Genomic DNA, 14650 nt, shown 5'->3' on the forward strand with positions numbered 1-14650 from the left:
CGATCGGGGCCGTTTTTCCGCTGCGCCCTAAGCGCAGAGCGCACGTTTTTACGCGCGGGGACTGGACGGAATCGGAGTGACTTCTCTTTTCTACCCCCCTCTTTCCCTCGGAGCGTGTTGTTCCGGGTCGGAAGGGCTGCATCATGGCGGCGCCCATGGAGCTGTACTGCTGGGCTGGCGGCTGGGGGTTGCCGTCGGTGGATCCCGACTGCCTGGCCGTTTTGGTGAGCCTTGGAGAGCGAGTGGCGTGGAGCGGGGGGCCCCCTCTCCAAACGCGGGCGCCGCTGGCTCTCCCCAAAAGCTTTGCCCTTTGGGACGCAGCCTCTGCCTCTCCCCTGGCACGGTGGGGAGGACTTGGGGAAAGACGAGGGGCCACGTCTTTACCTCCTGGCTGCTCTTCGCCCTTTCCCTGGGCCAACTTCAGACCCCAGCGCTGCTCCGGTGCTTTTTAGCAGGCAGAAAGTTGGCAGCGTTGGAGCTTCCGAAGCTCTTAAGCAAAGCAGGATATTATAAGAAGCAAAGCGCCCAGGACGACGGTTTCCCCCTCCCCCCCCCCTTTTTAAAACTAAGGAGCAGGGCCAGTTTAAGAAAATAGAAAAGGTTGACAAGCAGACCTGCAATTCCCAGGGGGTTGTTAATATTTTAAAGGAATATGTAACCCTTAAACTTTCTCCCTTTCCTCCATGACCTTCTACCATATGGCAAAAGGTCTTTTAGCTAATTATGGGCCAGTGCTGTGTTTATAGCTGTGATTTAGTCACTGACTTTGGGGTGGCTCTTAGGCTTGTTTGCAGCCTCCCCCTTGCAATCATATTTTTAAAAGTTTATTTTTAATCTGCCGATTTGACAGATTGACGGAGGCTATGACTTATCAGGGGCTACTGCCAAACCAGTTGGGCCTACCACATTAGACAGAACAGTTATTAGAAATCACAAGTGGAGAGACAGCTGCTGTTGCACCCGGGTCTAGCTTACGGGCTTCCCATTGGGGCAACCGGTTGCCCTTAGTGAGAGCTAGATGGGCCACTGGGCTGATTGGTCACGGATTCCCCCAAAGAATTCTGGGAGCTGTAGTTTGTTAAGGGTACTCAGAGCGGTTAGGAGACCCCTGTTCTCCTCACGGAGCTATAATTCCCAGAGTTCCCCAGAGAGAGGGATTGATGGTTAAACCACTCTGGGAATTGTAGTTCCAGAATAGGTGTCTCCTCCAAACAATTCTCTTCATCCCTTCACAATCCCTTAACAAACTACAGCTCCCAGAGTTCTTTGGTGCAGGGGGAAGCCATGACTGTGTAAAGGGGTATCATAGCACTTTAAATGTGTTGTGTGAATTAGGGTTGGGAAGACTGGCGTTCAGCCATGGAGCTCAAGCGTGCTTGATCACTTATTGCTTCATAGCCTTGCCTACCTCACAAGATTATTGTAGGGGAGAGAGGGGATTTTATAAGCCACTCTGATCTCCTTGAGGGAATGTAAAAAATAAATACACTACACAAAGCTCAGTTTGTTTCCCCCCCTCCTTTCCAGACTTACGCCCGTTTCACAGGTGCACCCCTCAAGGTTCACAAAATCACAAATCCTTGGCGAAGCCCCTCAGGTAAGATTTTCGTGGGAAGCAGGGAAATTGAGGGACGTCTGCCTCCTTCTCTCTGCACAAGTGGTTGGTAGTAATGTTTGTTTCTTTTTTTATAATTTTTAAATTAATTTTCCAACATATCATTTTCAACAGTAATTAAACACTTTCCTATCTTACACCATTTTTTTGACTTCCATCAATCACATCTGAAAATTTTCCAGCCTATTCACTTAATATACATTTCTTACTTCACTATTACATTTACCTCATAACTAGTCTCTCTCTTCTTTCTCTACTTTGCAGTGTTTCATACATTTCTCCTTACAAAACTTCTTGTAGTCCTACTAGCGTAATTTGTTGATTACAGTTCCACTTCAAATAGTTCGTATATTTCTTCCAGTCTTCTGTGAATCTCTGATCCCTCAAGTTTCAAATCCTTCCTGTCATTTTATCTACCGTATTTTTCGCTCTATAACACACACCGGACCATAACACGCATGTAGTTTTTAGAGGAGGAAAACAAGAAAAAAAAAATTCTAAACAAAATAGTAGATATATGATTTTTGTGGTTCATGCTGTGGCTACAGACATGTGATCTGACAGTGAGTTTGGAGTAGCCTAATGCAAAAATCCTGAGGATCCATGTGGATCCATGCTTTGTAACCATGGAGGAGGGAAGGAAGGGGAACCATGGATCCTCTGCTCACGACTGCAGCAGACACCCCCCCCCGCCACCCGCAGGCATTCGCTCCATAACACGCACAGATATTTCCCCTTACTTTCTAGGAGGAAAAAAGTGAGTGTTATGGTGCAAAAAATACGGTAATTCTGCGTAGTCCATTAATTTTGTCTGCCATTCTTCTGTCAGAATTTCTTCTTGCTTCCATTTCTGGGCTAACAATACTCTGGTAGCAGTGTTTCAGAACACCAGTATTTGGAAATGACAGGAGGGGAGAGGGCTCTTGAGTTCGGGTTCTGCTTGCGGGTTTTCCAAGAGGCACCTGGTCGGCCGCTGTGAGAACAGGACGCTGGACTAGATGGGTCATTGGCCAAACCTTATTCTTCGTTTTATTTTTTATTAGAGCATACAACACGCAGCGGTTACACAAAATGTAAATCAAAAATAAAACAATTGCAAACACTCGGAGAAACGTCTTCAAATGCACTAACAAAGTTATGTCAGAGTGTACCTACGGGACCGCCTCTCCTGGTATGCCCCACAGAGAAACCTACGGTCTGCAAATAATAACATCCTCAAGGTCCCAGGCCTCAGAGAGGTTAGGCTGGCCTCAACTAGAGCCAGGGCTTTTTCGGCTGCAGCTCCAATCTGGTGGAATGCTCTGTCACGAGACTAGGGCCCTGCGGGACCTGACATCTTTCCGCAGGGCATGCAAGACAGAGCTGTTCCACCAGGCCTTTGGCCAAGGCACAGTCTGACTCCCTCCTCTGGCAACCTGCACAGAATTTTGCTTAATTGGTTGCCATCAATTTGATTTAATTAATTTTTATAATGAAATATTTTTAGATTGTGTAACTATTTTACTGTTTGATTATTTGATTGCTGTTAGCCGCCCTGAGCCCGGCTTCGGCTGGGGAGGGCGGGATATAAATAAAATTTATTATTATTATTATTATTATTATTATTATTATTATTATTATTATATACCAAAACCATCACAGTTTTAACAGACACAAAACGATGCATCACACCATATATTGGCTTGGATTGTTGACTACAAAGAGAGAGATTTTGTTTCAACATCAATTATGATCTACAGGAGTTTATATGAAGGCAGGAGGAAGGACCAGAAAATAATAATTTAAATATGTGCTTTTTGCACACCAAACTGTGCGGTAGACGATGGGTACTGCTCTCCCACATGCCTCACTATTTGTGCAGTTGAAGTCACCCCAGACTGCATAAAAATTGTTGTGTTTCTTTTAGCCTCTTGCTCCTTTTAATTTCTCTGTTGGTTTTCCCAATAATGCTGTTTGCCCAATTGCATTATGACATTGGTCCATATTGAATAATTGCAATGATTTCCATGTCCTGGCAATGGTTGTTCTTGCAGCGGTTAACAGATGTGTTATGAGTTCTTTTATTTCTGATTTGCAACATATACATATTAAAAAGAACCAGCCATGGGAACTTTGTGTGCCTTGTGATCAAAGGTATCATTTCCCCATAACTTCTCCTTTTTTGGGACGCTCCCTGATTCAGTGGGTCACTTGTGAGGGGCTTCAGGGCTGAAACCCAGCTCTCCTAACTGTGCCTGGGAAACAAGCCAGTCACCTGCCTCTGACGTCGTCTGTTTGCAGGGACCCTCCCGGCACTGAAGACAAAAGATGAAGGCATCATCTCAGACACTCAGCAGATCATCACCCACCTCAGGAAACAGGTACCTCCCTTACAGTCTCCTTGGGATCGCCCCCGGGGCAATCTTGGTCAGGTGGGGGCAAAGGTAGGGAGTTCCCCCTGATTATGAAATCACAGTTGCCCAACCTCTCTAGCACTGATGGACACCCAAGGCCCTTTTAAAATGCGTTGGGGGTGGTTATTGGGTTGTTTTCGTTTTTATTTATTGTGTGTTTTCATTTTGTGAAATTTTGTTGTAACTGCACTGAGACCTGCGGATATGTATGGATTTAAGGTGCTTGTTTTGACCTTTAAAGCCCTTCACGGCCTAAGACCCTCGTACCTACGGGACCGCCTCTCCCGGTATGCCCCACGGAGGACTTTGAGGTCCATAAATAGCAACACCCTAGAGGTCCCGGGCCCTAAGGAAGTCAGATTAGCCTCAGCCAGAGGCAGGGCCTTTTCAACACTGGCTCCGGCCTGGTGGAACGCTCTGTCTCATGAGACCAGGGCCCTGCAGGATCTGATTTCTTTCCACGGGGCCTGTAAGTCAGAGTTGTTCCGCCTGGCCTTTGGCTTGGAATCAATTTGATTCCCTCCCCCTCTTTTTTTCTCCTGTGATGGAACTCCTATTTGGGGACTTCCCTGGCTGCATTTTAATTTTAATGTTTGAATGCTGTATTTTAATCTTGTTTTTAAGTTGTATTTCAGTCAATTTGTTTTTATATCGGTTGTTAGCTGCCCTGAGCCCGGTCTTGGCTGGGGAGGGCGGGGTATAAATAAAATTTATTGTTATTATATATAGGGTTGTATACAAATTTAATTAAACAAACCCTGCCCTGTGATCTTTTGATAAAGGGTGCTATACCAACGACAACAACAATCTGATAACAATTTGATGGTAATTAAAAATAAATAATAATATAAACCCACCACATGGCCCCAAATGTGCCAACAGCACCCTCTCCCCATGCCAGATCCAGAGGGAGTTGTGGGGGACCGCCATTCCTGCCCTGATCCTCTCTTTCCCGCCCCCCTGCAGAAATTCAACGCAGACTACGACCTTTCGGCTAGGCAAGGGGCCGACACGCTTGCCTTCGTGTCCCTGTTGCAGGAGAAGCTCCTCCCTGTGCTGGTGAGTTGGGGCAGGTGGGAGAAGTTGCTGTGTCGATCAGGGGGGCCCAACCACCCTACACTCCAGACTTGTAGGTGTTACGGAAAAGCAGCAATGCGAGAGCGAGCTGCAAGTTGCTGGAATGCAAAACAGGATGTTGATGTTTGGGACTGTACCATGGGAACAAAGGGGCAGTCTATTCACTGTACTGAGCACCGGATGTTAGCTCAGAGTGTCATCTGACCTGTACTGGAAGTACAGGGGTGGAGTTAATCTCTCTACTGTTGGAGTCTGATGAGTACAGACGCGTTTCTCTGTACTGCTGCAAGGACAGAAATAAAGACATGTAAATACATTTCTGTCTGTCTCTTTCCCCTCCCTGGGGGAGGGAGGGAGGAGGGAAGAGTGGTGTGTTCTTCTCACGCTTGAGGAGGATCGCGGATAGTGACCTAGCCTGATCCTGCCGGGAGACGCAGACGGGGAGGTCAACAAGGATCTTAAGCCAAGTGCCTGGAGAGTGGCCAGTTTCCTCTGATAAGGCTTAAGAATCCGACAGTAGGGTCGGGGCCCAAACAGCTGCCCCACTGTGTTTGTGACTGATGAATAAAATGAATAAAAACAATAGATTATGCAGCCACACACACAAGAAAAACCTGCTTCTTCTCGCAGCAGCACATAGTTAACCTATGGAACTCACTGCCACAGGAAGCAGTGATGGCCAAAAAGAGGAATGCAGAGATTCACAGAGGACAAGACTGTCAGTGGCTGCTAGCCATAATGGCTATGCTTTGCCTGAATGGCTGGAGGCAGTAATAGTTCTGAATACAAGTTGCTGGAAGCCACAAGATGGGAGAGTGAAGTTTGACTTCCTTCCCCCTCTTTCTGCGGTTCCTTAAATTTATTTTTTAATATCTTCTGCATATCCAAATTCATTTAAATGGCTCATTTAATTATCCGCTTTAAATATATACTCTTATGAAGCTGCAGGTTATTACAATAATCCCGCTAATGTTTTTATCTGTTTGCAATTTATCTGTAAATATTCAATAAACCATTTCCATTCTTTTATATGAAAAAAGTTTGTTATCTTGATTTCTTATTCTTCCGGTAAGTTTCGCCATTTCTGCATATTCCAGAAGAACACATTGGGAGTCGGTGTAAAGACTCCACAAATGCGCTTACAGTCGTAGGGAGGTGTCTGAAAAATGAGACAGGAGAGCATTGTGCACATGCGTGGGAGAGCCATCTTGGGCAGCCTTTCATTGTGGGAGCATTGTGGCTAGCAATTTCTAGAGGAGCTGGAAGGGCCATTGCAAGCGCACATATATGACTTCCTTTTGGGAAGGTTCCGGAGCCTGTGCGCGCTCCGTCACTAGATAACCGCGTTCTCCTTCTGTCTGTCTTTCCCTCTTTCCTTTTTTTTTAAATTTGCATTTTATTTATTTGTTAACATTCTTATATTACATCAGTAAATGTTGTCATATTACATTACAGGACTTACTATAACAATAATTTCCAACCTGTATACAAAAATTATATACAAATTTTATATACAGTGGTACCTTGGGTTAAGTACTTAATTCGTTCCGGAGGTCCATACTTAACCTGAAACTGTTCTTAACCTGAAGCACCACTTTAGCTAATGGGGCCTCCTGCTGCCGCCACGCAGCCGGAGCACGATTTCTGTTCTCATCCTGAAGCAAAGTTCTTAACCCGAGGTACTATTTCTGGGTTAGTGGAGTCTGTAACCTGAAGCATATGTAACCCGAGGTACCACTGTACCTAGAAAGAAAATGAAACAAACAAACAAGCAAACAAAAAAGAACAAAGAGAAGAGGAAAAAACAATCCCCCCCAAAAAAATCATATACATACCAACACTAGTGTTGTATATTTCTTTTTTACATATGAATGTACTCTTACTAATGTATATTTCTTTACATATTATCTAATACATTCCTATATCAGTATGTGCCCTTAGTCTTATTTCTCAACTCAGTCTCACTCCAACGTCAATCAAATGCTTTCCTGTCACTCCCCTTCTGCCCGGCTTTGGTGAGCGAGACTTTCCAGAGAGCTCTCCCTGAGCCTGGGGCCCCCCAGAATCCGGCGCCTGGGTGCCTCGCACCCCTTGCACCCCCGGGTAAAGATGGCCCTGGTTAGAGGGCTAGACTAGGACCTGGGAGAGACTAGGGTTCAAATCCAGACATGAAACTCACTGGGTGACCTTGGGCCAGCCTCTGCCCCTCAGCCTAACCTACCTCACAGGGTTGTTGTGGGGGGAGAACTGAGGAGTGGGGAGAGAAAAGAAGGTTATACCGTATTTTTTGCGCTATAAGACGCACACTTCCCCCTTCAAAAATTAAGGGGAAATGTGTGTGCGTCTTATGGAGCGAATGCAGGCTCCTTGGCTTCAGCGATAGCAGCGTGAAGCCTCCGAAGCGCAGAGGGAGAGCTCCCCCCACGCTCCGGAGGCTTTGCGTTGCTTTTGCTGAAGCCGCCTGAAGCGAACTCCCGCTGCGCTCCGGGGGCTTCAGGCAGCTATCTGCAAGCCTTCGGAGCGCAGCAGGAGTTCCCGCTGTGCTCTGAAGGCTTGCGGATAGCCGCCTGAAGCCTGGAGAGCAAGAGGGGTCAGTGCACACCGATCCCTCTTGCTCTCCAGGCTTCGCTTCGCTGGAGAGGCGCTGCACAGTTTTCCCTCTTCGCAGCGCCCCTTCAGTGAAGCGGGAGGAGAAATGGAAGGGGCTCCGTTTCTCCTGCCGCTTCGCTGAGAGGGGGAGGGTTTGTTCCCCTGTTCTCCCCCTCTTATGGTCCGGTGCGTCCTATAGAGCAAAAAAATACGGTAAATGCAGAAAACAATAAAAAAAGGGAGCTGTTGTCCCACCAGGCTTCGTTTTCTCCGACAGATCCACACGTTCTGGGTGGACGCCAAAAACTACGTGGAGCACACCCGGAAGTGGTACGGGGAGGCCATCCCTTTCCCGCTGAACTTCTTCCTCCCGGGCCGCATGCAGAAGCGGCAGCTGGAGCGGCTTCAGATGGTCTGCGGGGAAAACTGCCTGGACAACGAAGAGGAGCTGGAGAAGGAGGTCAGTGGGAGCAGGATGAGGCCGCAAGAAGCAGGGGCAGTGACGGCAGGGTGGTGGAGAACTTCAGAGGCGGCCCTCCTGCCCTCTCCCCCTGGCCCTCGGAACTCTTCCGAGGCCCCGCCTCCTTTCCTCAGAGCCACACCCTCTGCTGGCCCTGATTCGGCCTCCCTTGAACTCTGATCTTTGCCACTTGCTTGCCTGGACAGAGGGTCTTTTCCGCAGCCCACAGAAGCAGGCCCTGGTTCTTAGGGGGGTGAGGTGTCTGGGAGGTCAAGGGGCAGCGCTTGAGAATAGCAAGAACAGCGTTTTTCTCTCCCTGTGCCCCACAGCTGTACCGGGAAGCCCGTGAGTGCCTGACGCTGCTGTCCCAACGCCTTGGCAGGCAGAAGTTCTTCTTTGGAGATTCGTAAGTTCGCCGTTTGTGAGCGGAAGTATAGGCTCCCATGAAGGCGTGCAAAGTCCCTTAGGAACTGGAATCCCTGCAGTTCTTTAATGTCTCCTTACTCTGCCGTGAGTGGGAGCACACTCTGCCCATGCTCAGAGGCACTGTCTTTCACTGGCGACGCTGGCGACGCTTGCCATTTATTTACTGTGTTTATAGACAACCTTTTCTTCCAAGGAGCTCAAGGTGGCACATGTGGTAATAATAATAATAATAATAATAATAATAATAATAATAATAATAATAATACGTTCGTACCTTGTAAGTCGAACGGAATCCGTTCCGGAAGTTCGTTCGACTTCCAAAGCGTTCGGAAACCAAAGCACGGCCACTGATTGGCTGCAGGAAATTCCTGCAGCCAATCGGAAACCACGGAAGCCCCGTCGGACATTCAGGTTCCAAAGAACGTTCGCAAACTGGAACACTCGCTTCTGGGTTTGCGGCATTCAGGAGCCAAAACGTTCGACTTACAAGGTGCTTGGGATCCAAGGTACGACTAATAATAATAATAATTTATTACTTACCATATTTTTCGCTCTATAAGACACACTTTTTTCCTCCTAAAAAGTAAGGGGAAATGTCTGTGTGTCTTATGAAGCGAATGCATGGTTCCTGGAGCCGAATTGCCCAGGGGCATAAAGCAGATCATGTTTGTTTGTTTTTTAAAAAAAAGAGGGAAGTGAGTGTTGAAACAAAGCCGCTGATCGCAAGCGAGATAAGGGACACTAGCAATAAAGGAGGCTGCCTGGGAGGAGGGAGGTAAAGACAGAGAGGAGACAGGAAGATTAAAGCAATGAGGAGAGAAATTAGAAGAAAAGGAGGAGCAAAAAACTGCTCCAGCTAAGGAAAAGACACTAAGGCAAATAAGAGGGAAGGGGGTGTTGAAACAAAGCCGCTGATCAGCAAGGGATCGGGAGAGAGATAAGGGAGGCTAGCGATAAAGGAGGCTGCCTGAGAGTGGGGAGGTAAAAGCATATGGATCCTCAGGATTGTTGCACTGGGTCACCCAAATTCACCAGCAGATCACATAGCATGTCCATGGCTACAGCCTGCACCAAAAAAACCACGCATCCACTGTTTTGTGAGGCCGCAATGGCTCAGAAACGTGGTTACAAAGCATGGATCCACATGGATTCTCAGGATTTTTGCATTAGGCTCCCCCAAACTCACCGTCAAATCACATATCATGTCTGTGGCCACAGCATGAACCACAAAAATCATACATCAACTGTTACGTTCAGAATATATTTTTTTTCTTGTTTCCTCCTCTAAAAACTAGGTGCGTCTTATGGTCAGGTGCATCTTGTGGAGCGAAAAATACGGTATATGGTTCTCTTTCCCTCCTCATTTAATCTCCATTTAATCTTTTCATTGTGTAGCATTTTTGTAAGTTTGGGTTGTGAAGTGGTTTGTAAACCTGCAGACATACCAGTGTGTCGGCCACAGGATTCGAACCCTGGACTCACAAGTCCACCACACTGCTGACAGGAGAGGGTTAGCCTTTGCCTCTTGCTCTCCTAGGGATTCCCTCACCTCTTCTGTTCTTTCTTTCCTTCTTTCCTCCCTCCCTCCCTCCCTCTCTTTTCAGGCCTGCCTCCCTGGACGCCATTGTCTTCAGCCACTTGGCCCCACTCCTGAAAGCCAAACTGCCCAACGGGAAATTCCAGCAGCACCTCAAGTCCCTCCCGAACCTCTGCAATTATTGCACGTCCATCTTAAGTCTCTACTTCCCCTGGGATGAAGGTGGGTGCTTGGTTCTGTCGCCTGAGAGGGGGAGCGAGAAAGGGACCCAGGGTAGGATAGGAGGAAGGAACCACAGCAAACCCCAAGCGGCCGGGGAAAAATTGGCAAAAGATCAAGATGGCACTGGAAAATTCATTATTTATAAAAACCAATAATACGATAATTTTAAGAATTTTATTATTTGTACCCAGCCCATCTGGCTAGGTTGCCCCAGCCACTCTGGGCAGCTTCCAACAAATATAAAAGCATAATAAAATATCAAACGATAAAAACTTCCCTATACAGGGCTGCCTTCAAGTGTCTTCTAAAAGTCAAATAGTTGTTTATTTCCTTGACATCTGAAGGGAGGGCGTTCCACAGGGCGGGCGCCACTACTGAGAAGGCCCTCTGCCTGGTTCCCTTTCAACTTCATTTCTTGCAGTGAGGGATATATATTGCATTTATATCTTACCTTCTCCAGTGAGCTCAAGGTGGCGTACATGGTTCTCTGCCCCATTTATTTAATCCCCACAACAACCCGGTGAGGTAGGTTAGGGTGGGAGACACCCAGTGACTTTTCACGGACGGGGTGGGGATTTGAATCTTGATCTCTCCCTAATCCTAGTCTGACACTCTAACCATGATGCTGACAAATCAGGCATTTCAAATCCATTGACTGATTTCTTATGTAATGTATTATTTTAGCAATTTAGGCATGTTTCTTAGTTTCCACTCAGAAGAAGACCCATTGAAATGAATAGCCCTTAAATTAGTCATGCGCATTACTTCAGCAGGTCTGATCTTGAGGGCAGCCAGCAGGGGGGCTTATTTTTATTTAACAACATTTATATACCAATATTTCTTTTTTTGAAAAGCAACAACAACAACCCCCCTCTAAGTGGTTTGCAGCACCCCAGTCAGATGGGTGTCACATTATTATTATTATTATTATTAATAATAATAAAAATAATAATAAAAATAATAATAAATTATTATCAAGAAAAGACAAACTAAAAGTACGTATTGAAAATATTCCAAACGGTGATTTTAAAACCAACGGTAGCTTAAAAAGAAATAAAATGATTTCTGCATGTCTGGATAACTTGCCTAAGCAAAAATGTTTTAAACGGGCACCGAAACCAGTATGGCATGTTGGTAACTTGCTGGGAATGGAGGCCCATGGGAAATGGGATTTCACCCCCTTCTTCCCATAGCTAGGGAGAACCTCCAGTCACTTTTGGACTCCAACTCCCATCAGCCCTGGCCAGCGATGATGGCGGTTGTAGTACCAGAATGTTCTCTGCCTCCCAGCCGCCAGGAATGATGGGAGCTGGAGTCTAGCCGCGTCTGGGCAGCGCCAGCTTCCTCAGCCCTGCTCTGACCGATGAGTCGCCTCAGCCGCCACCCCTCCGCCATCTTGCCTACCTCACGTTGCGATTCTTCCCCCTGACGGCCGCGCTGGTTCTCTCCCTCAGGCGACCCGCCGCCCAGCGTCCCCAAGGCAGCCGCCGGGGACGGGAGCGACTCTGAGGAGGAGCCGTACAAGCGCCGCAACCAGGTCCTGTCGGTGCTGGTGGGCCTGGTGGCGATGGTCGGCTACGCTCTCCTCACCGGTATCGTCTCGGTCCAGAAGCAGCAGCCCCGGCCCGGCGGCCATCGCGCCATCGCCCTCGAGGAGGAAGAAGAGGAGGAAGAGGAGTGAGCTCTGGGGACCTGCTCTGTGTTCTGCAAACGGACCGTTGTTTTTGTACCTCGCTGGACCCAGACCGTCCCTGTCGCCCCCTCAGACTCTACCCTCTTGTTCATTCCAGAATCATGGGGTTGGGTGCCAAGCCAGGCGCAATAAACCTCTGTGAACCAACCTCTGCCAGACAACTTGCTTTCGCTCTGCATCGCCAACCTCTAAACTGGATCGAAACCTGTTTGGGGTGGAGACAGCTGTCGAATGGGTCCAGACCAGCCTTCCCTCCCCAAGAAATTTGAGATCCAGGAAGTTCTGTGGTCCATCGACCCTCAGCAGCCTTTAAAGCTTTGCTGAGGTAGTCTGTGGCATTAAATATCCTTATTGAGGGTTTTTTAAAACAATAAAAATAAGAATTGTTGCTTCTTTTCTTTCTTAGATTGCATTTTTGTATTGCATTGCAGTTTGAATTCCGTGGAATGTGAATGGTAATGCAATAGAATATCAGTGTAAGAAATAGAAAAGCAATAAAATACAATTTTAAAATGCAACGTTTAGCACATCTAAAGGTAAAGGGACCCCTGACCATTTGGTCCAGTCGTGACCGACTCTGGGGTTGCGGCGCTCATCTCACTTTATTGGCCGAGGGAGCCGGTGTACACCTTCCAGGTCATGTGGCCAACATGACTAAACCACTTCTGGCAAACCAGAGCAGCGCACGGAAACGCCGTTTACCTTCCCGCCGGAGCGGTACCTATTTATTTACGGTACTTGCACTTTGACGTGCTTTCGAACTGCTAGGTTGGCAGGAGCAGGGACCGAGCAATGAGAGCTCACCCCGTCGCGGGGATTCGAACCGCCGACCTTCTGATCGGCAAGCCCTAGGCTCTGTGGTTTAACCCACAGCACCACCCACGTCCCTTTTAGCACATCTACAGGAGGCAAAAGAGAAGCCCAACTGCTGAGACCACCTGTGATTCTTAAGTGAGGGGAGGAGAAATTTGGGAACCACTGCTCTAGATGTTGCGGCTGACATTATCCCTAGCTGTTGGCCACGTTCAATGGGACAGACGGATTCTGCATCCGTAGTGCAGGACAGTAACTTTCTTAGGTTGGCCTTGAATCTGGGGGCACCATCGATTTTCACTGGGTGATTCCACCAGCATAAAAACATAAGAGTTCTGCTGGATCAGGCCAGAGGCCCACCAAGTCGGTAAAGCATAAAATCACAGACTTAGAAGGGACCCCATGTTTCAATCCCCTGCAATGCAGGAATCTCAAATAAGCATCCATGACAGATGGCCATCCAACCTCTGCTTTAAAACCTCCAGGGAAAGAAGGAGACTGTTCCACTGCTCTTACTGTTCGGACGTTTTTTCTGATGCTTGGTCAAAATCTCCTTTGCTATAACTTGAAGCTGGAGAAAACAAGCTTGCTCCCTCTTCCACGTGGCAGCTCTTGAGCTCTTTCCCAGGCTGAACATACCCAACTCCATCATCTGCTCCTCGTAAGACCCTCAGCCATCTTGGTTGCCCTCACACCTTCCAGCTTGTCAACATCCTTCCTAAATTGTGGTGCCCAGAATTGGACACAGTATTCCAGGTGTGTGGTCTGACCAAGGCAGAATAGAGACTCTTGATCTTATTTTTTAATTTTTTCCATTCTTTATAATCACACTTTCATCCAGGGATGTCAATCATTTACAAAATAAATCATTCAGTTGAAAATCTAACAATAACATGCATCAAAATCCTCCTCCTATTAGTTATGCATAACAATATATACTTTTGTTCCTACTCATTTATCCTAATTTCCCCCCCTCCCCCCACCCCGAAAAATGTTCTCTCTTCAAATCTTTAACAATGTGCACGGATTATTTATTCTAATTTGGATGCTTGGGTTGGCTTCCCCCCGTGCTATCCAATTCCTTTAACTTGTCCGTTGATTCAAACTCTTAATCTTATGAGACTCTTAATCTCAGGGTGGCGAGTTTGAGCCAAGAAGATTCCTGCATTTCAGTGGGTTGGACAGGCTAACTCTCGTGCCCCTTCCAGTTCTGTGATTCTAAGTCCAGCATCCTGTTCGCATGTTGGTCAACCAGCTGCCTTTGGGAAATCAGCCGGGAACCAAGCACTGCTGTCTCCAACCAAGTTTTTCCTTTCCCCCTCCCCACTAAGCTGGGCTCCCTCCATATGCTTCTGACCATTAGCCAGGCTGGCGGGGGCTGATGGGCAGGAGTATAGCGGCAAATTCAGAACTGCATGGCCCCTTCATGATAGCCACAGCCACGCCCCCTTCTAAGATGATAAAACCTTCAAATATTATGCAGTATTATCTTGCACATTAATAACAGCGATGAGTGCATGGGACACAGGTGGCGCTGTGGGTTAAACCACAGAGCCTAGGACTTGCCGATCAGAAGGTCGGCGGTTTGAATCCCCGCGACGGGGTGAGCTCCCATTGCTCGGTCCCTGCTCCTGCCAACCTAGCAGTTCGAAAGCACGTCAAAGTGCAAGTAGATAAATAGGTACCGCTCCGGCGGGAAGGTAAACAGCGTTTCCATGCGCTGCTCTGGTTTTGCCAGAAGCGGCTTCGTCATGCTGGCCACATGACCCGGAAGCTGTACGCCGGCTCCCTCGGCCAATAAAGCGAGATGAGCGCCACAACCCCA

At 47.6% G+C, this 14650-nt stretch overlaps 1 protein-coding gene across 1 annotated transcript; it reads left to right on the forward strand.

Annotated features, from left to right (window-relative positions):
• Positions 1–82: 82 nt before the first annotated feature.
• MTX1 (metaxin 1) lies at positions 83–12405 on the forward strand. Its single transcript, XM_083477644.1, has 8 exons — positions 83–224; positions 1528–1597; positions 3896–3975; positions 4975–5067; positions 7952–8134; positions 8464–8540; positions 10165–10319; positions 11774–12405. Exons 1-8 carry the CDS (start codon positions 144–146, stop codon positions 11998–12000), a joined length of 966 nt encoding a protein of 321 aa, XP_083333770.1. The 5' UTR covers positions 83–143; the 3' UTR covers positions 12001–12405.
• Positions 12406–14650: the final 2245 nt, after the last annotated feature.

The sequence above is a fragment of the Podarcis liolepis genome (assembly GCF_965112155.1).
Source record: "Podarcis liolepis genome assembly, chromosome: 15".
Classification (NCBI taxonomy): domain Eukaryota; kingdom Metazoa; phylum Chordata; class Lepidosauria; order Squamata; family Lacertidae; genus Podarcis; species Podarcis liolepis.

What these genes read in the sequence shown, in the direction of transcription:
- MTX1 (XM_083477644.1), top strand. Translation starts at nt 144, where the DNA reads ATGGCGGCGCCCATGGAGCTGTACTGCTGGGCTGGCGGCTGGGGGTTG. An exon ending in TCACCCACCTCAGGAAACAG is followed by an intron (nt 3,976 to 4,974) that starts GTACCTCCCTTA and finishes GCCCCCCTGCAG; the next exon opens with AAATTCAACGCAGACTACGA. An exon ending in CTACTTCCCCTGGGATGAAG is followed by an intron (nt 10,320 to 11,773) that starts GTGGGTGCTTGG and finishes TCTCTCCCTCAG; the next exon opens with GCGACCCGCCGCCCAGCGTC.